Raw genomic sequence first — 20,505 nt, 5'->3', positions numbered from 1 at the left:
ATGTGTTTCCTGCTGCTTCTCATGCAAGACAGCTTATTTTCTTAGGTTTGGTAATGTTTGATTAGGAGCTCACATTTGATAAATTAAATCTATAAGGGCCTAATTTAGGTATTCTTTCCTGTAGAGGATTTGTATCTGTTTCTTCCCAGGTCCATGCTGGGCCCTCTTTAGCCCCATTTAAGAGTCTTGGCTTGACATTGGAGTCTATCAGGATTAGTTTTCCTTCCTGGAGTGGTTCTAAGGCTTAGTCTCCAGATCTAAACACTAGTTTGGACAATTGTGCTCAGGACAATTCCAACTTTGCTTGATATTTACTGTTCACATTTCAGCTGACCATTCCTTTATTTTTGTTTTATTTTTATCTTCAATTTCAGAGTATCTTTTATTTTCTTATGAGCCAGTGATGCATACTTTTGTATGAGTTGGTTACATTACTGGTGGGAGTTTAAAGTAGTACAAATCCTAAGGACAATAATTTGGCAATACCTATTCGTAATACAAATGTATACACACATTACTCTAGCAGTTCCATTTTTAGGAACTTACGCTACAGATATACTTTTAAAAATGTGAAATAACTAAATTTTTATTGCAACATTGTTTGTCATAGCCAAAAGTTGAAAACAAGTGAATGTCCATCAGTAGGTTGGAATGAAGGAAAAAGCAGACTGGTGTGTATAGTATTCTTGCATTTGTGTAAAGGAAGGAATATGGAAGCGTTTGCATTAGCATTTGTTTTTCTGTACATTAAAAATTCTTAGGAAGAACACAAAAGAAATTTAACAGTTGTTACTTATTGGATTAGTTGTTAGTAGATGGAGATAAATTTGAATGAGAAATTTGCTCTTAAATTTTTGAACTGTGTGAATATTACTCACTTTAAATTTAATTAATGAAAATTTGTTTCACTCCCCTGTTAAAAAAAATATACAAGAAAATGTTGGGCTCAAGCAGTATGTTTGTTATAATTTATTTAAGATCTATTTGCTTTATAGTAGGAGGGCCCTTTAGAGTATCTAATCCACTATACTCCTAGAAATGCAAGATTTTTGGTCTGGAGAACTTGAAAGCACATATGGCTGTTTTACCTTAACAGGTGAAGAAAACGGAGATAATACTGTTCCCACTGGTCTGTTGTACAGTGAGGCTGACAGATGCCCAATATGTCTTAATTGTCTATTAGAAAAGGAAGTTGGTTTTCCAGAAAGCTGTAATCATGTCTTCTGTATGACTTGTATTCTTAAATGGGCAGAGGTAAGTCTGATACATTAATGTATTTTAATTTCCTAGCATGATTTTATTTCACCTAAAAAGTTGATACTGCCTTTCATAAATTATTTCACAGTAATGTATTTTCTTCCTACTTTGGACAAATTTCCTTTTATTATTCAAATTCTGTCAGTCATTTTCTTCTAATTTTCTTTTATCAGCTTTTTACTTTGCAAATAACATTTTAAATGCATATTCTTTTTTAAAAAGTTAATAACCTTACAGGAAGAACAGATCAAACCATTTTTTTTCTGGTAGAAATGCAGTAATTAATTTTTCAGTGTACTTTACTCTGTACTTAATAGGATAATATCTGTTTATCACTAATAACACCTTCTGTCTGCTTTTTGTTTTGTATTTTTCAGGGACTTTTCACATAGGTTATTTGATTTCTTCTTTATATCAGCCTTGTGGAATAACCAGAGCAGATACGATAGTGTCCTTCCATTTTACAGATGAGGAAACTTGGATTTTATGTTCTATGACTTGGTCAAGATCTCATAGTTTAAGAGGCAGAAGTGAATTTAGAACTGATTTTCTAATTCCTGTTTTTAATTTAGTATGGACTAATTTCAGATAGAGATATTACCGTCATAGACGGCAAATAAGAAACAAGACATTCGTGACTTTTACTGTATTATGTTGACTCAATTTGGGCCAAATACTTTGAAGTAAATATTAATTTAATATAAGCCTTATTATGAAATGTTAAGTACAAAATTATTGTTCATATTAATCATGCTGTATTTTCTGAGTTAATATTTGTCTGTAAAAATTAGTAAAGAAGATAATATCTTAAAAATATTTTAACGTTAGCTGCATTCAAATTGTTATTGTTCTTAAATACGTTGGAATTAATTGCATATTACATAATTGGGGTTTTCAAAGCGCTATATTTTGCTTAAATTTTCATTAATAGTGTAGAAAGGAGAATATAACTGTATAGTGACTCTGGCTGAGTTCTCAGAAGAGGGAAGAGAAGATTTATTATACAAATTGAATTAATAATAGTATACATAGAAACTATTTTAATTTAGTAAAACCTAAATTGATCTTTAGCAAGAAGTGACACTAAGGATAGGTGAAAATGTATTTTGGGGAAAAGTATTTTGAGTTTTGCTGAATTCGTATGGTTGGTAAAAATCTCTCTGTTTGTAGGATCACTGTTTAATGAAATAATGCATATTTTTTTTTCTGCCACCCAAATAAAGATTTTTATCTGTGTTGAATTTAGTGCACATGGTTGCTTTGTGGTTAATTTTTTTTAGAGATTTTGCTTCGGGTAAAGAAATAATATTGCTGGATGAGTGGAAGGTTTCAATACAGTGCTTTTTATAAGATTGTATTTGGTGACCACATAATTGTGAACTTCAGCAACTTAATCTGAGTATATGTTTTTCTCTAAGAAAATTATAATGTATATGTAATAAGTAGATAATTGTTCTCCATCCTTTCTTGCAACTTCAAGTGCATCTTTCACACAACTTTTACCCTGATGTGCATGTTCCAGGTTTCTTTAGGGTATGTATCTAGAGGTGGAATTACAGGTTGTAGATGATGCACATCCTCAACTCTACTAGATACTGGCAAACTTGTCTATATTTTTAACTCTTGTTGAATATTTTTAAATTGAAAATACTGGATAGCATACATGGTATGGCAGCCAACACCTTTCCCGCATGTAATATTTTTCAAATTTTCAAAAGAAAGTGCTTATCTTTATACTGCTATCATAAACTGTAATGCCAGGTAGGCAGGGAGGAGTTGTGATAGTGTTTAAACAAAGGTAATTAACCTTTAAAGGGGAGAATAAACAGAACATTCTGAATTATTTCATTGTCCCTGATGGGGATAGCAGTCATCAGTTAAATAAACCTTTCAGTTGAGCAATAACAAGAGAACAATCTATTAATAAATTTCTTATTATAAATTATAAGTGAATGCTGGCTAAAAAAAATCACGTAGACTAAGTTTTCAGTTTGAATCTTTTATTGCTGTGATAAAAATAGGTATGGTTTGAAGTATGTAAGTGCTTTCACAAATAGAATCAGATTTCAAATTCAGGAATATATTCCTTTTTTTCATCATTATAAATTAAGTTCCATCCTCTCATTTCCATCAATCTCCTTCCATCTTGAAAGCAAAGTTTACAGTTTACTTTGGATTTCAGGATCAGGAATAAGTGTCTTCAGTCTTCTAACAGGCCATGCCTTATGCCTAGGCTTTCATACACATTCTAACATTTCATTTCATTTAATTCACTATGTTAATATTTGTTTGCTATACAAGACAAGGATTCTAAACTTACGATTTTTAAGTGCCTCAAGGGTTAGCCTGAAGTTAAAATATTTTTTAAAAATTGCTCTGTGGTTTACAATTTTTCGAATGTTCACTTTTTTTTTTTTTTTTTTTTTGAGACAGAGTCTCACTCTGTCACCCAGGCTGGAGTGCAGTGGCACCATCTCAGCTCATTGCAACTTCTGCCTCCCAGGCCAAGCGATTCTTGTGCCACAGCTCCTGAGTAGCTGGGATTACAGGCGCATGCCACCATGTCAGGCTCATTTTTTGTATTTTCAGTAGAGACAGAGTTTTGCTGAGTTGGCCAAGCTGGCCTCAAACTCCTGACCTCAAGTGGCCCACTCACCTCAGCTTCCCAAAGTGCTGGAATGAATGTTCACTTATAGTAGTAGAGTAGAAATCAAAGTGAGATTTATAGTGGTTGGAAATCTGCATAATAAGAGAACGTACAATTTGCATTTAGGATCCTCTTTCTAGATTTCTGTATCTTTCAGAATTTCTGTGCTTTCTGAGATTTGTACCCAAGGTTCACTGAAATATGATTCAGACTGGATATTAAGCACCAAAAAAGGACTCATGTATTTACTTTCACCTTAATGTTTTAGGCATCGAACACATTCTTACAAACACTGGTCTGTAAGAAGCTGGTGTTTTGAGAAATTAAAGTGTGTTGTGGTCTAGTATATTTATTTTGGACACGTAGATCAAAGTTAGTTTCAGTCTTTTCAAGCTCTAAAATTTTGGTTCTGTGGTTAAACAAAACCTATGTAAGAACTTTAAAGTGATTGAGTAAAAGTCTCTAGGTATGTCACAGTCCTCTTTACTTAGGGCAAAAGGTTTCAGAGTGAACCTGTGGTAGCCTTCATGGCCCATAGCCTAATTGCCTGCCCTTAGGGACACTAGAGCAAATTGAAATTAATCATGTCCACTATGATTATCTTTAGTTTCAAGGAATTCATACATGGTAAGCCTGTTGATTTATAAAATAATGATGATTATATAGAAATAGAATATTAAACAATGACAATAATTGACATTAAGGAAGGCTGAAATTTAAACCATCACTGTTAGAGCCAACAATCTGAAATTAAACAAAAGATATTTGAACTGATGAAATGTATATAGAGCCAGTATGCTAAAGCATATCTGCTATTCATTAGGAAGTTATTTATTTTACCCATATGGTGGGCAAAAACAATCTGTGCTTATTGATAGCTTTTAATAAATGTGTCTGAGTTTGCATACTTTAGGAAGGTAAAGGACAGAGAAGTCTTGACACACATTGTAGTAGCGACAATTGATTATATTTCCTACGGACAAGATAATCTCCAACACACACAGGTTGAGTAAATGGGATTTATTGGCCAGGCATGATGGTGCACGCCTCTAATACCAGCACTTTGGGAGGCCAAGGAGGACGGATCACTTGAGCCCAGGAGTTCAAGACCAGCCTGGGCAACATGGCAAGAGCTCATCTCTACCGGAAAAAAATAAATAAATAAAATTAGCCAGGCATGGTAGAGTATGCCTATAGTCCCAGTTACTTGGTAAGCTGAGGTGGGAAGGTTGGAGGGTCACTTGAGCCTGGGAGGTTGAGACTACAGTGAGCTGTGATTATGCCGCTGCACTTCAGCCTGCGTGACAAAATAAGATCCTGTCTCAAAAAAAAAAAGAGAAAGTGAGATTCATTATTCCCACAGTTGCCAAGAAGTGATTAAAAATTTGGCCCTTCAAAGGTCATGGTTTGAAGACACATGTTTAAAGCATTTAAGAGTTCTTACACTATTTAATGGAACCTGCAGTATATGTGATGAGGATGTTCTGGATGTCTGCTGGCATTCTTTTCCCTTTTACATAATATAAAATATTTCCCTTATCTTTTAAGTATTATTTTAAAAAATGTGATTAGTTTCCCATTATAAGCAAAGTATTCTCCCTCAATTTATTTACTTCAGTCATCTATTTTGTATCAAATGCTGACAGCTTCAGTATGAGTAAGGTTAATGAAATCAAAATTGGGCAGTTGGCAAAGGCATGGTTTCTCTCATAAACTAGAAATGAAGTGTCTTATTAAGGTGACATTCAGTCCTTGAAGAAGTCAGACAACAATGTTCAACATAGATGAGAATTATATTTTTGAATTAATAATACCAAAAAATCAAGATGTGAGTTCTTATGTCTGAACTTATGATTATCATTAAGTCCAGAACTTATATCTGGACTGCAAATGTGTTTTATATGCAGGTTTCTTTATGCAGTAAGTGGACATTTGTCCATTCTGGTCGTTAGACTACTTTTAAGTAATATAATTCAGTAAAGCTTTGTCTAGAATTTTCAATCAGTTTTTCCTCAAATTTTAATTTAAATAAAATTAGCCAGAACTAACTCAGACTCCTCTGTTATGTAGCTCTCTGTGGACAGTTATGTAAATGTACCTGTGTAGTACCACTAACATTAGTCCTTTATAATTTATAAAGTATTATGAAATACATTTTTTAAATTTATTACACCTGTGCATTAGATGATCAGGGCTCTCTCCATCTTCATCCTTAGTGTGAGGTGGAGTGATTGCTAGCTCCACAAGAACTTGAACTTGTAGCTAATTTCTTCAGATCCACCACTATTTTCTCCCTGTGAATTAATCCTTTGGGATATTTTTTAGTAGAGCAAAGAGGATTTTTGCTTTGCGAACACCCATTACATAAAGCATGTATCTATAAGAGTGTCAAGTACTATGTCTACCAGTAAGGTAAATTAACATGCATTTCTTTGTGCCTAGTTTTAAATGTCAGAATATGTAAAATGATTTATATGGGTAGTTTACTGAGTTTTTTGTTTTTACACTAGATAAAGTGTTAGCTATTAATTGTCAGAAGAAATTAAGATTAAATGTAATTCTCCCCAACTGTTATCTTGGAGAACATGAAAGGATTTTAAGTAGTTTGATGAAATGCATTCTTACTGGGGGTTAATTTTATCACTGACAGCCATTGTCCTTTAGGGATACACTTTTGAATACTGGTATAAAGAACCACAGTTTCACTAATATGGATTGACAAAGATTGTCTTGAAATAACTGGTTAAATGTGATAGGGAACATGTAGGCTGACTGCAGGTGAACAATTAATTTGGAAGTCCAGGTGAAGTGTCTTGGAACCATAAATGAAAAAAGATAGGTCCTGGGAAATAGCTTTGAAATAAGCGTTAGCCACTAATGGTATGCATTCTTAAGTCATCTTTATTTGATTTTGAACTAGAATTTTATATAATATGCTCTATTTTGTTAGCAGATAGATAGATGTTTGAGATTCCCACAAACAGGCAAACCTACCTATAAGCATAGGTATTCAGATGTAATCTTTAAGCACTTATCTTAACACTTGTTTCTCTCTCTCTAAGAGGAGCTATCTATAAGCAGCCTATGTGATTGAGGATAGAGCAGCAGCAGGAAGCGAGAAATTAGAAATCGAGGATCCTGAATTCCCAAATAAGGAAGGTTTCTTGTTCTTACATTTAAATGTGGGTTTGTCTGAGCTGAGAGTTTACAATGCTTCAGAATAGTAGGGTGTGTTTTACTGAAATCATTAGGAAGATTTTTTTTTTCTATCAAAATTGCCTCCTTAACTGATACAACCTTAGTACAGAGCATTCACAGTAAAACGTATGCTCTGTTTAATACACATTACCCTGTAAAGCAGTGAGCAAATTCCATTAATTTTGTAGCTGTATCATAAAGCCAATGATGTTATTAGACTACTTGGTTATGAAACTGAATTAGGTACTTTCACAATTATTGAAATGAAAGTAATTCAAACAAGTGAATCATTGAAGGATATGTTGTTGTATATAAGGAATCAAAATGGTAAATAATTGAAGGATATTTTTATTGTATTAAAGGAAACAAAATTTGAGATACTTTTCTTCAAAATTAAAATAACTTTTAAAAAATAGAGTATTAGTTAAAATTTCTCTGCATTAGTTAAAAATGTGAACTTTTAAAACCTCACAACTTGGAAATTTAATCACAAATTTTACTCTGAAAACTAAAAACATCTTCCAGACCTTTCTGGATGGATATCTGCCGGATATGAGAGTGAGGCATCCTTGGGAGTTCCTTAAAATTAGGCCAGTCAGGGCCGGGTGTGGTGGCTCATGTTTGTAATCCGAACACTTTGGGAAGCTGAGGTGGGCCAATGCCTTTGAGCTCGGGAGTTCAAGAACAGCCTGGGCAACATGGCAAAACCTGATCTCTACAAAAAATACAAAAAATTAGCTGGACATGGTGGTGTGTGCCTGTAGTCCCAACTACATGGGAAACTAAGGTGAGGGCATTGCTTGAACCTAGGAGGTTGAGGTTGCAGTGAGCCATGATGCTGCGGCACTACAGCCTGGGTGAGAGGGTGAGACCCTGTCTAAAAAAAAATTCTGATGGCTGAGCCTGTGTCACAAAGAAAATTAACTTATTTTTTGATGTTAACTAAATTATCTTTAAGAAATTATATAGACTGTGATGATATATGGCAGTAGTTTTCCTGTTACTTCTACTTTTTTTGTTGTTTTTCCTTTTGTTTTTGTAATACCAGTGGAACCTTTTCTTAAAATGAAACTTTAGACAAATCCAAGGCAATTATGCTTAAGGGAAAAAAAAAGCGGGGGAAATCTTACTCAGAACTCTGTTTTTTGAAACAAATATGGAATGGCTCAGAACAGGCGTGGTGTAAGCCCAGCACTTTGGGAGGCTGAGGTGGGAGGATCATTTGAGCACAGGAGTTCAAGTCGAGCCTGAGCAACGTAGTGAGACCCTGTCTCTATGAAAAAAGTTAAAAAGGCTAGGCACGGTGTGGGAGGTGAAAGTGGAAGAATTGCTTGAGCCCCAGGAGTTCAAGCCTGCAATAAGCTGTGATCAGGTGACTGCCCTCCAACGTGGGCAACAGAGTGAAACCCTATCTTAAAAAAAGTAACAGCTTGGATTAAAACTGTCAGAATTCAAAATTGTAAAGGAAGGCTGGGCACAGCGACTCGTGCCATTAACCCCTCCAAGGCAGGTTGATCGCTTGAGCCCAGGAGTCCAAGACCACCCTGGGCAACGTGGTAAAACCCCATCTCTATGAAAAATACAAAAATTAGCTGGGTATGGTGGCATGCACTTGTAGTCCCAGCTACTCAGGAGGCTGACATGAGAGGATCATCTGATCTCAGTCTGGGAGGCAAAGGCTACAGTGACCCATGATAGTGCCACTGCACTCCAGCCTGGGTGACAGAGCGAGACCCTGTCTCAAAAAATAAAGAAAAAATTGGAAAGAATGTAATTTAGCTAATGTCAATAGAGGAAATGTAGTGAAGAAAAAATGAGATTGTATGATTTGAGAGTCTTTGAAAGATTTGATGCATCTGATATAAATTTCTTGAACACGTGACTTTCTTTGGATCTTAGTGTCACAAATCAAAATAGCTAAAATAATAAAGTACTTGGATTTCCATCTACGTCATAAACTTTGCAAATTCCAATAAAAATTCTTAAGAACTCATGTGTCACGTGTATCATATTGTGGTTGTCTTTAGTTAATTAACCAAGTTTTTTTGTTACTAAAATTAGTTGATTCCAGGACCTTACATAATATTTAGTATATGCCACACTTCTAGAAATTATTTATTCCCATAAAAACCTTAGAGGTAAGTTGTTTTTTTTTTTCTCATTTCCACAAATAAGATTACTGAGGCACAGAGAGACTGTAACTTGCTCAAGTTTACGCAAAAGACAAGATACGAAAGTAGTACAGTAAATTCACAGCCTAACACCTTAGTTTTTTAAAAAAATTTTTTTCATTTATTACTGTATAGCCTTTTTATTAATGTTTCTCTAAATTTACCTTTAAGAATAAAAATATATTTTGAAGCTTTTGTAAAAATAGGAAGTACTAGAAATATTTCACTTTTTATTTTATTTATCTGTGTTTCAGAGATGGGATCTCACTCTGTTGCCTAGGCTGCAGTACAGTGGTGTGATCATGGCTCACTGCAGCCTCGAACTCCTGTGCTCAAGGGACACTCCTGCCTTGGCCTCTCAAAGTGTTGGGATTGCAGGCATATACCACCATACTCAGCCAGATTTTAACTTTTAAATATTTTTGAAAACCGTAAATGTAGCATTAATATAATATCTAAGAAATTTCATACAGTGTATGCCACCGAGATAACAATAGTTATGATAAGTTCTTTGAATTAGACAATGCATTATTTAAAAATATATGAACTACTTTGTTGCTGAAGCAAAGCTTCTTAAGGTCAAGTTTTCTGTAGGGAAACTAATAGCCTCCTAAATCCATAGTACTTAAAAGTAGGCTGAACTGGCTTCTTCCAGTCTGAACCAATTTAATATAGTAAGGTCACATTTCCTAATTCGGACGTGGTAAAGCTGTTTTCCCATTGAAGCCCACTTAAAAGAGAAAGAAAATAGTAACTCAGCTCATATTTTGGCGGCTCCCAAAGTGACTTGTGAGCTTTGTGAAAATGTATTAAATGATCAAGGACCATACACAATCTGCTCTACTTTTACTTGTGTAAGCATGTCTTGATAAAACCCAGAAAGGCAAAGATGACTTTTTGGTTTTTTTTTTGAGACGGAGTCTCGCTCTGTCGCCCAAGCTGGAGTGCAGTGGCTGGATCTCAGCTCACTGCAAGCTCCGCCTCCCAGGTTCACGCCATTCACCTGCCTCAGCCTCCCGAGTAGCTGGGACTACAGGCGCCCGCCACCTCGCCCGGCTAGTTTTTTTTTTGTATTTTTTTAGTAGAGATGGGGTTTCACCGTGTTAGCCAGGCTGGTCTCGATCTCCTGACCTCGTGATCCACCCGTCTTGGCCTCCCAAAGTGCTGGGATTACAGGCTTGAGCCACCGCGCCCGGCCAAAGATGACATTTTTTATATAGGAATAATATATCTAGATTCCATTACTATCTTTGGTGTTTGACACTATTGCTATTAGATTGTTAAAATTCTGTTTTATTTTTGTAACCATAAGTATTAATAATATCACCTTTTGGTACTCTCTTTGCAGTTTTCCCTCCTACCCTAATAGAAAATACACTTCATTTTAAATACTTTAAATAATGTAAACCCATTCTTATACAAATATTTAATAGTTTTATCGAAGAAACTCTTATAGTTGATGCACAGGAATTTTAAAAGGACAGGAAATAAAGCAGGATAATAATGTTGACTTACAATCATAGAATGATTTAAGGAGCTATTTTCTTAATAAAGAGCACCTACAACTCAATTTGAAAAAGAGTAGCAACTTAATAAAAGCCTAAGCAAAGAACTTGAATAGACAGCTTAAAGAAAAGGAACTTTGAATAGTCCTTAAAAATAGGAAAATATGCTCAACCTTACTCCTATAAAAGGAAATGTAAACTAAAAAACTCATTCATATTATGCTGTTAAGGATAAGGCAGCTCTGAATTACTAATGTGAATCAATCTTAAGTTTATATATTAAAAATATACACATATATGCATATGCAATGGATATCCACAAAAGGTTATATGACTGAGGGAGGGGTGGAAGAGTACTTCATTTTCTTCATATCTTTTAAATATTTTTTTTTGCTGGCACAACTGCCTATTTAATGTAACTAGTTTGGGTGGTAAAATATTAAGTCATAGAATATTAAAATTTGTGAGGGACTTTTCGGAGCCGTTTGGAGTGGCCCAAGTTTATCATAACAGCCAGCTTTATATCACAGAACTGCTGCTGTCAGCCCAACTCGTCTTTCACTATTAGTAATTCTCAACTGGGCAGCATATCTTAATGGGATTTTAATAACAGATTGTCTCGTTCATCATTGTATTCCAATTATCTAGCATACAGGAGGTATTCAGTAAATGTTTGAATGAAACAAATTTAAAGTATAAAATATTTTTTTTCTTTGGAAGATAGAGACGAATTTTTCTTTATTATGGAAAATTTATAATTGTATTTATAATTTTGATCTAAAGAAACATTTGTAAAGATATAATTTGTTAATCACTTTTCAGACACTGGCTTCATGTCCTATTGACCGTAAACCTTTTCAGGCAGTGTTTAAATTCAGTGCATTGGAAGGTTATGTTAAGGTAAGTCTTTTTATTCTGCAACATGAATTATGTAAAAATTAATTGAAGCTGTTTGACTTTGATTTCCAGTTTGTGTATATTTGAAAATTGTTCAACTTAAGGTTTAATATGTTATTTTAATCCTCCTTAGCATGATAAATTTATACCTTTCAACTAGGATACTTAAATTCTGAACCTTTTACTCATTTGCCCCCTAAAGAGGGCATATCCATAATGATCACCTTGTAATATACCACAAAATGTATTAGATCTCTGATAATCTAAAGGACATTTCATACTAAGGCTTAATTATAAAATACTTAACATTTTAGAATATCTTGAATGTGAGGACTTCCCATATTTCAAACAATTTAATTGGATAGCACTTTGAATACATGTTTTCCATTGGAAAAAAGTTTGAAATAAGGCCAACTCCCACAAAACCTTAAGTCCAAAGTACCTGAAAACTGTGTTTTCCTGAAAAACGTAATTTTGAAATTAGCCAGTAAAATTAAATTCTGCTTGCCTCCTTAATGTTACTATTGTGAGCCATGATTATGATGATTTGTATTTAAGTTAATTTTTTGCTTACCTGAAAAAAAGCAAAAAAACATGTCTGAGGTGAGTAAGAGAAGAAAAAAGGAGAAGAGTTAAGTATGTGAGAAAGATTTCTTGATGTATCACTACCAAGTCATGAATGAAAAATAGCTAAAAGTGAGAGTACTCAATATAAACGTAAGTGATGCCATTAATAGGAGAAACAAACCGTTTTTAGGTAGCACTGTTAGTCTATGTCCACTTGGTTACTGTCTATGTAAGTAGGAAAGGAGATGGAAGCAACGTACAACTATTATTTGTCTTAGTGTAGTTCTTATAATTTGTTTTGATATAGTTTTACCAGATGAATCTTGAAGCAAGGTACAAACAGGACTGCAATTCAAATAAAATGGTTTGCTTATTGTAATTGTATAACTTTGCTATCAATGCAAATTAGTTTATATCTCGGAAAAAAGATAAAACATTATAGAAGTGTAATATAGTAAGTGTGGCTTTTCCTGAAGACGTATTCTCCATTTTTCCAAACCCTATGTATGTGTGTGTGTGTATAATTACGTTGCAAAAGATACATTAGTGTGAACTAGATTCCAAATATATTTTTCTACGAAGTTATGTTTTCTTGCTTAGAATAAAATTTTGTTTATTTGATAGAGTTTGTATTTTACTTAAAAGTTTGGTACAGTGCTAATTTAATTTTGTTCAACTTAAAAGGTATTTCTTGGCACATGAGATATCTTCCACATTCTCTTAAATGCCTTCCCTAGACCTTTACTTCTTTCAAATCTTCACTTCATTATCTTTTTCCCTTTGCAACTGAACTTCTTGAATGAGACAACTCCCTCCTCTCAATTCTTACTCACTTTTCAGTTCCCATAGAACATTTACCTCTATTATCTTATTTTACAAACACTACCCTCACCAAGGTCCAGACTCAGACTTCCACATTCCATGGTTTGTTTTCTGCGTATAGTGCTGCTGACTACCCTTTACTTCCTCGGCTTGTAAAACATCCTTCTCTTGTGGTTATGTATATATGTATGTATGTATGAATGATTGTTTTACTTCTCCATCCTTTCACAATCTTCTTTGTCATATCCTTACGCTCCTGTTCCTTTTCTTAATCATTAGAGCTCATAGGATCTTCATTTAAATTCTCTCAGTATACTTTCTTTCTAAGTCTTCTCAGCTATTATACTTCAGTAGCTTTAAGTACTACCTATATTTGGATGCTTCTACAATTCTGTCACTATCCTAGACTTCTTTACTGAGAGCCAGACCTGTATTTACAGCCACTTGTGCGTCTCCTTCTGGAATACCAAGAAAATCTAACATTAACAAACTCCAAATTAATCACATTCCCTACCCCTTTCCCCAGCCCCAATTGTTAATGGAATCACAACCCCAGTCACCAAGATCAGAAATATCTGGGACTTTTCCAGTTTTCACTCCCTCATCTGTTTTTTTCTGCTCAATGTCTTCAATATGTTTCTTCTTTATCCCTCCATTGTTCCCTCTTTGTAGACCCCTATTCTGTCATCTAACTAGTGCTGTCCAATAGAAGTATACTATAAACCACTAAATAACTAAACTTTTAAGTAGGCATCCTAAAAAAATAAAAAAAAAAAAACAAATGAAATAAATTGAGTGATATATTTTATTTTTTATCTAATGTATTAGCCCAACATGCAATATTTTAAAATTATTGTTATTGAGAGATTTTACATTCTTTTAAAAAATTATACTAAGTCTTTGAAATCTTGTGTCTATTTTATACTTGCAGCACATTCCAATTTAGATGAGCCACATTTCAAGCACTGAGTAGCCATATGTGGCTATTGACTGTTGTCTTGCACAGCATAGATCTAGTCTATCTTAAGAGCTTTTTGATTTCCTGGTTTTTATAGTCTCTCCTTAATTGGTTGATTCTCCATATCACACCAAAGTTATTTTCCTAAAAACAAATTTGATCATCGCATTTACTTTCTTTAAAAAGTCCACTCTGATGCCTGTAGAATTATTTTCTTATTCAAGAACCTTTACAGTTGAGTCCTAACACATTTCACCAATTTCATATCTAGCTACTCTCTTTTTCCCTGTCTACATTGGCTTCTCACTATTCCTTACAACTCTGTTCTTTCCTCCATCTAGAATATTTTTTTCTTAGACCAATTCCTAACTATCCTTTAAGACGAACTCATAAATCATTTACTCATTAAAGTCTTCTGTGACATCCTCAGTTAACTTCTGAGTCCTATATGTAGATACAAATCTGTGTTCATATCTCTGTTATAAGCACTTAATCTGTTTATTCTTAGCTCTCACTATTTTGTTTCCCCAGAGCTAAGCACACTCGCTAAGCTTATGGTTTAGCATGCTTGAATGAATAAGCATATGTATTTGGACTACACTTTTTAATCAGACAATTTTGTTCCTGTAATTTTAATCATTTCAAGGAAGAATTAAAAAGTTATTTCTAATGCTAGATTGTTGCTCTAAATTAAGTTTGCTTTTCTCATAGGTTCAAGTAAAAAAACAGCTGAGAGAAACAAAAAACAGGAAAAATGAAAACTCACTTGAGAAACAGTTCTCCTGTCATGAAAATTCTAAAAGCTGTATAAGGTTAGTGATTAACTTTAGAAGTGGAATGCAAACGAGTGGAACTGAAGTTAACTAGTACCAAAAGGGTATTTAAAAAAAATGAAATGGGGTTTAAATGTGTTTAATCATTTATTCAAAAGCACACCCTTGATAATTTAAGGAGGGACTAGCTGAAATCTGAGAATCTAATTTCAGCTATACTTGGTTTTTGGTGAAGAACTGGTTCTGGCTGGGCATAGTGGCTCACTCCTGTAATCCCAGTGCTTTGGGAGGCTAAGGTGAGAGGATCACATGAAACCAGGAGTTTGGTACCAGCCTGGGGAACATAGTGAGGACCGTCCTCTCCTCCTCTGTCTCTACTAAAAAATAACACAAAATAAAAATAATTAAAAGAATTTGTTCTTTTAGGTTTATTTCAGAATCTGTTTTAGACCAAACCTTTTGTAAAATAAAATGTTCAGCAATGTCTAATTTCTGAATGCTGGCCAGGTGTGGTGGCTCGCACCTGTAAGGCCAGCACTTTGGGAGGCTGAAGTGGGAGGATCACTTGAGCTCAGGAGTTCAAGACCAGCCTAGGCAACATAATGAGACCCTGTCTCTACTAAAAATTTACAGATTAGCTGGGCATGGTGACACATGACTGCAGTCCCAGCTACTCAGGAAATTGAGGCAGGGGGATATCTTGAACCCAGGAATCTGAGGCTGCAGTGAGCTATGATCACACCAGTACACTCCAGCCTGAGCAACAGAGCAAGACTCTGTCTCAAAAACAAACCAAAATTCTGAATGCTTACCCTCATTATTGTACTTAATCACATACCAATATTAAACACCTAATAGATAAGCATTGGTGCTCATACCACACTGTAAATAGCACTGACCAAGTTATTTATGGACAAAAAGTAGGGACTACCTAATGGTATAGCACAACATTCTTCATCAATTATAATTTAAACTGCTTATTAACCTTCACATATTGCTTTCCTGTGTTGCAGCAGGCACTTGCTATCTACTATAACAAGTGTTTATGTTAAAACATTTGTATATATATATGTTTTTTTTTTTCTGGCTGCTATTAAAACCATTGCCTGTTTTAACATAAATGCCTAGAAAGGCAGTGTTGAGTACTTGAGTTTAATAGGTGTTTAACACATTTTTGAACTAAATTGAATATGAGTAGTACACTGGAAATTAATGCTTAAAATAACTTGTTCTAATACATTTGAAACATAAGCTCATTTTGATTCGAAATGTATATAGAGCTGTCCAAAAGTTGAATTTTTAAGTCAATATGTTGTCACACTCATAATTAAATATATGATTTATTAGTACTTTTCATCAGAATACTAATTTCTTAAAAGAGTAAGTTTATTTAGTTCCTAAAACAGTTGGCAATAGTCACTGAGGTTTATTGAACCTATGACTAATTTATAACACTGTAGCTCCTTAGATGTTAACTTTTGGGTAGTTATGGTATTCTTTAAGAATGTGAAGAATGATTCAGATCCCTTCTGCTAGAAGAATACACGTTTACAGACGTAAAACTTTGTATATGATTTCAGGGTATTCACGGAATACCCACTCCAAGAGTTTACCCATGAGCCCCAAAGTTAGTAACTGCATTAGACCAAATTTTATAATTATTTCTGAAAAATACTTATCAGCTTTGGTTCTTGTATTAGTACACTTTTCCCAGGCGTAGTGAAGAAATGCCTTTTGGTAGAAATACTTTAATTCTTGGTACAGCTCATATCACTGGCTGTGACAATATCATAGATGTGCATTTTGTTTGTTTGTTTGCTCCCTCAAAATTACCCAATTCTCTTGGCTCTTACCAAGAGTGTAGTGGTCATCACAAAATGACCTATAAGGCTCACAGTTCTTATTTTAGTCTAACATAGCAAAAGTCGTCCCCATATTTAACTGCTTTTTCTCAGAGATTCGTCATAAGGAAATAACAGCTGCAACATTAATAATTTGCCTTTGCCCACCAAGGCTTAGCTTAACAATTTTTCCCAAGGTGGAAAATCTCTGTCAGCTGTTGGATATTTACATTATACTCTTTTGGAGTCTTGGATGTTTTTAGTAGTCCTGTCATTCAGTCTTCTGTTTACTGGATGCTTGGTCTTCCAACATGCAGACAAACTCCATTCAATTTTCCTCTCCCTTCCAAAGCAATAAAACCCTGGGACCTCTCTCTTTCTGATACTTTTTACCAGTTCCAAAGAAGGCACTACAGTGGTATTTTGTTTCTTGGTAGTGAACCTCCATTTTAAGTCATTGTAGAGAATGGTAACTAAGTGAGGAGTGGAACTAATTATGCTTTCTTTGCTAAAATTTCCTAATGGTCTTTTTAAAAAATGTAATATCTGCTTACCTCTACTCTGCATGGCTCAGTAGCCAGTCAGTCATGATCAGCCAATAAGATTATTGTTTAAAGACCGAGATGAGGCTAGACGTGGTGGCTCATGCCTGTAATCCCAGCACTTTGGGAGGCTGAGGCGGGAGAATCGCTTGAAATGAGGGATTTGAGACCAGCCTGGGCAACGTAGTGAGACCTCATGTCTAGTAAAAAAAAAAAAAAAAAAAAGAATAAAAAATATACTAGCAAGGCATGGTAGCTTACACCTGTAAGCCCAGCACTTAGGGAGGCCAAGGCGGGAGGATCACTTGAGCCCAGGAGTTCAAGAATAGCCTCAGGAACAAAGGGAAACTCTCTGCAAAAATAGAAAAAATTAACTTGACAAGGTGGTGCATGCCTGTAGTCCCAGCTACTCAGGAGGCTGAGCTGGGAGGATTGCTTCCGCCCAGGAGGTCAAGAGTGCAGTGAGCCGTGATTGCACCACACCAGTCCAGCCTGGTGTCAGCAAAATCTGGTCTCCAAAAAAAAAAAGACTGAGATAATACAACTCAACAGTTATTGAAACCTAACTTGACATTCTAATATCTCATGGGAGTCTGTGAGAATATCCTTAAACCATTTACCAGATTTCAGCATAATTACTAAAATCAGTGCATAATAGATTTCGTTTTGATGGAGGAGAATGAGTTGAAAATAAGTGGGCAAAATGACAATTTTTTTTCTTAATTCTTTCCTGTCTTTATTAATGTTTACAGAAGAAAAGCCATCATAAGAGAAGATCTATTAAGTGCAAAAGTTTGTGATTTGAAGTTGATACATAGTAAGTGACTTTTTGCCTGTGTATTCTACCTTTTTTGTTGTTTTTTAATTTAATGGTTGTGCCAGAGTTCTCATCAGTAACACCTTGGGCTGGAAAATAGTCCTCAGGTCTGTACATTGTGTTAAATCCTACATAAATTTTGTTTTCATGGAGCCATTTATACTGTTTTCTGCCCTTTTCTTCTTCTTGCTCCTCTTAAAAGGTAGGGGTGTGTGTGTGTGTGTGTGTGTGTGTGTGTGTGTGTGTGTGTGTGTTGGGAGAAAAGAGTGTTTCACAATTTTTTGGTGTTGACCAGCTCATATTGTGGCCTTATTCCACCCATTAGTGCAGAAGTCCGTAGGGGAGATGAGATTAAATACCTTGTGGGCCAGTAACTGTAAGCAGTAGCAAAGGAAGACTGTGACAGCAAGAAAGTAATTCGCAGTTCCCGAAGGAAATTGTAGTTTGGCCTCTAGCCTTACTTCTAATTTGAAACTTAAAAATAAAGCATCTCTAACATGTTTATCTACATGAGCAGTTAAATATTCCTGTCTTCTGTTTTTGTCTGGTACATGATTTTCTAATATACGGGAAGGCTTTGCACCAGAGCCTGCATAAAAATGACAACATTCATAGTTCTTTGTGACTCCTCCTTGGGGATTCAGGCTGTTTATTCTGTCCCAGAGAACATCTAACTGTGGTCTGTTTGTAAGCAAGGAGGTGGGCATTTATTTTCCAGACTAAGTCACAGTGAATTTCCGCTTACAGCTAGAACTAGTGAATTAGTGAGCTGTGAAAGAATTGTTTTAAAAAGTGAATAACTTCATTTTTTATGCATTATGAATACCAAGTTTTGTTGGTTTTTTGTTGGTTTTGTTTTTGATTAGAATTAATATGATCCCTCAGGTTAGATTTATAGATTAACAAACGTTCTACCTTTGAAATTTTACTATTAAAGTGAAATTGAAACGAAAGTTGTTTTGATCTCTGGACTTTTGTGGTTGTTGAAAAGGCATTTTTCTTTTGTCAGCTTTAGATATGAAAACAGTCTTTGCTTTTCTATGTCATTGTTGTAGATTAGCATTCTTTTTTTATGAATAGCATTCGCTTGCCAGTTCTAAGACCCAATATAAAATTTGCTGCTGAGGAAGATTAAATGATGTTACAGATTTTCTCTAGATAATTTGGCCCACTAAATTATGCTAGTCTAATTTTTAAGACCACTGCCCACTGTAATTTTCTTAAAGTGTGTATCTCTTGCCTGGGCTCATTTTTAGAAGGTGAAATATAGGAAAATCTTAAATTCCATATGCTTCAACATAGTAAAGGTCATTTATAAGCATCTATGATTAATTCTGATTTGAGATTTTGTTTTACTGTTTAGAATGTGGAATATTAGATTGGATAGCTATTTTAAAATGATAATGAGGAAAAAAACCATTTCTGCCAGAAGGTTAACATTGTCTAAGGCCTGTAACTCAATGCTGTATCTACTTAAGATGCCTGTAGTCATTTGTTTGGTTTAGGATAGGCAGAAATACTGATTATACTTTGAGTGGATAATACAAGAGTGCTGATGCTGAGGTAATTATGAGCAAATGTCTTCACTGACCAACCTGGACTGATTTGAAGGGAACTGGGTATAGTAGTTACCCCTTGTCCATGGGTGGTATGTTCCAAGTTGATGCCTGAAACTACAGATAGTACCTAACTCTGTGTATATTATGTTTTTTCCTATATGTACATTCCCATGATAAAGTTTTATTTATAAATTAGGTGGTGGAAAGATTAACAATAATGAATAATAATATAGAACAATTATAACAATATACTGTAATAAAAGGTGAATGTGGGCTCTCTCTCAAAATATCTTACTGTACTTACTCTTCTTGTGATGAAGGTAGAGTGACACAAGATTTCATCATGTTATTCAGGATGGTGTACAATTTAAAACTTAGAAATTGTTTATATCTGGAATTTTCCATTTAATATTTTTGGGCTGCAGTTGACCACAGGTAACTGAAACTGCAGAAAGAGAAACCGTGAATAAGGGGGGACCACTGTACTCATTGATTATCCAATTAGTTATTAATACTTTTGCTATGATGTTACTTTTTACTGGGGAAATTTGATAAGTCTAACATGGTCAGTTTTTCTTCCTGTATTGAAATAGATTATTTATTGGATGAAGTAGCTTATATTTAGGTATTACATTTGATGAAAATTGTTCAGGTTTAAATTCTAGATTCATATTCAGTACATACTCAGTATTGGATGTTCATACTCGGAGAAGCAAAAGGGAATTGAGATCACTCATACATTCAACAAATACCTAACTGTACTGAGCACAGTGACTCTTAGGGGTATAGTAGTGAACAAAAACAACAGAGTGCTTGCCAATGAGATCTCATAGACAAACAAAAATATAAATATATATAAAACAGGTGGTAATAAATGCTTTAAAGAGAATAAAGCTGGGTAAAAGGTTAAAGGGTGATGACATTGTGGAGATGACCGTTTATTTAAAGTGT

General features: G+C 34.6%; 1 protein-coding gene across 2 annotated transcripts in view; it reads left to right on the top strand.

Annotated features, from left to right (window-relative positions):
* Window positions 1-20,505, top strand: part of SCAF11 (SR-related CTD associated factor 11) — an 80,091-nt gene that overhangs the window by 35,557 nt on the left and 24,029 nt on the right. The window contains exons 3-7 of one of the 2 annotated variants that reach the window (XM_025401828.1): window positions 1,097-1,254; window positions 9,211-9,240; window positions 11,601-11,678; window positions 14,734-14,834; window positions 17,931-17,995. In XM_025401828.1, coding sequence (XP_025257613.1) covers window positions 1,097-1,254; window positions 9,211-9,240; window positions 11,601-11,678; window positions 14,734-14,834; window positions 17,931-17,995 — 432 coding nt within the window. The remainder of the gene's footprint in view (window positions 1-1,096; window positions 1,255-9,210; window positions 9,241-11,600; window positions 11,679-14,733; window positions 14,835-17,930; window positions 17,996-20,505) is intronic. The other variant, XM_025401829.1, reaches the window with a different exon arrangement.

This window comes from Theropithecus gelada, chromosome 11 (assembly GCF_003255815.1).
Source record: "Theropithecus gelada isolate Dixy chromosome 11, Tgel_1.0, whole genome shotgun sequence".
NCBI lineage: Eukaryota > Metazoa > Chordata > Mammalia > Primates > Cercopithecidae > Theropithecus > Theropithecus gelada.
This window is presented reverse-complemented; position numbering and strand designations above follow the sequence as displayed.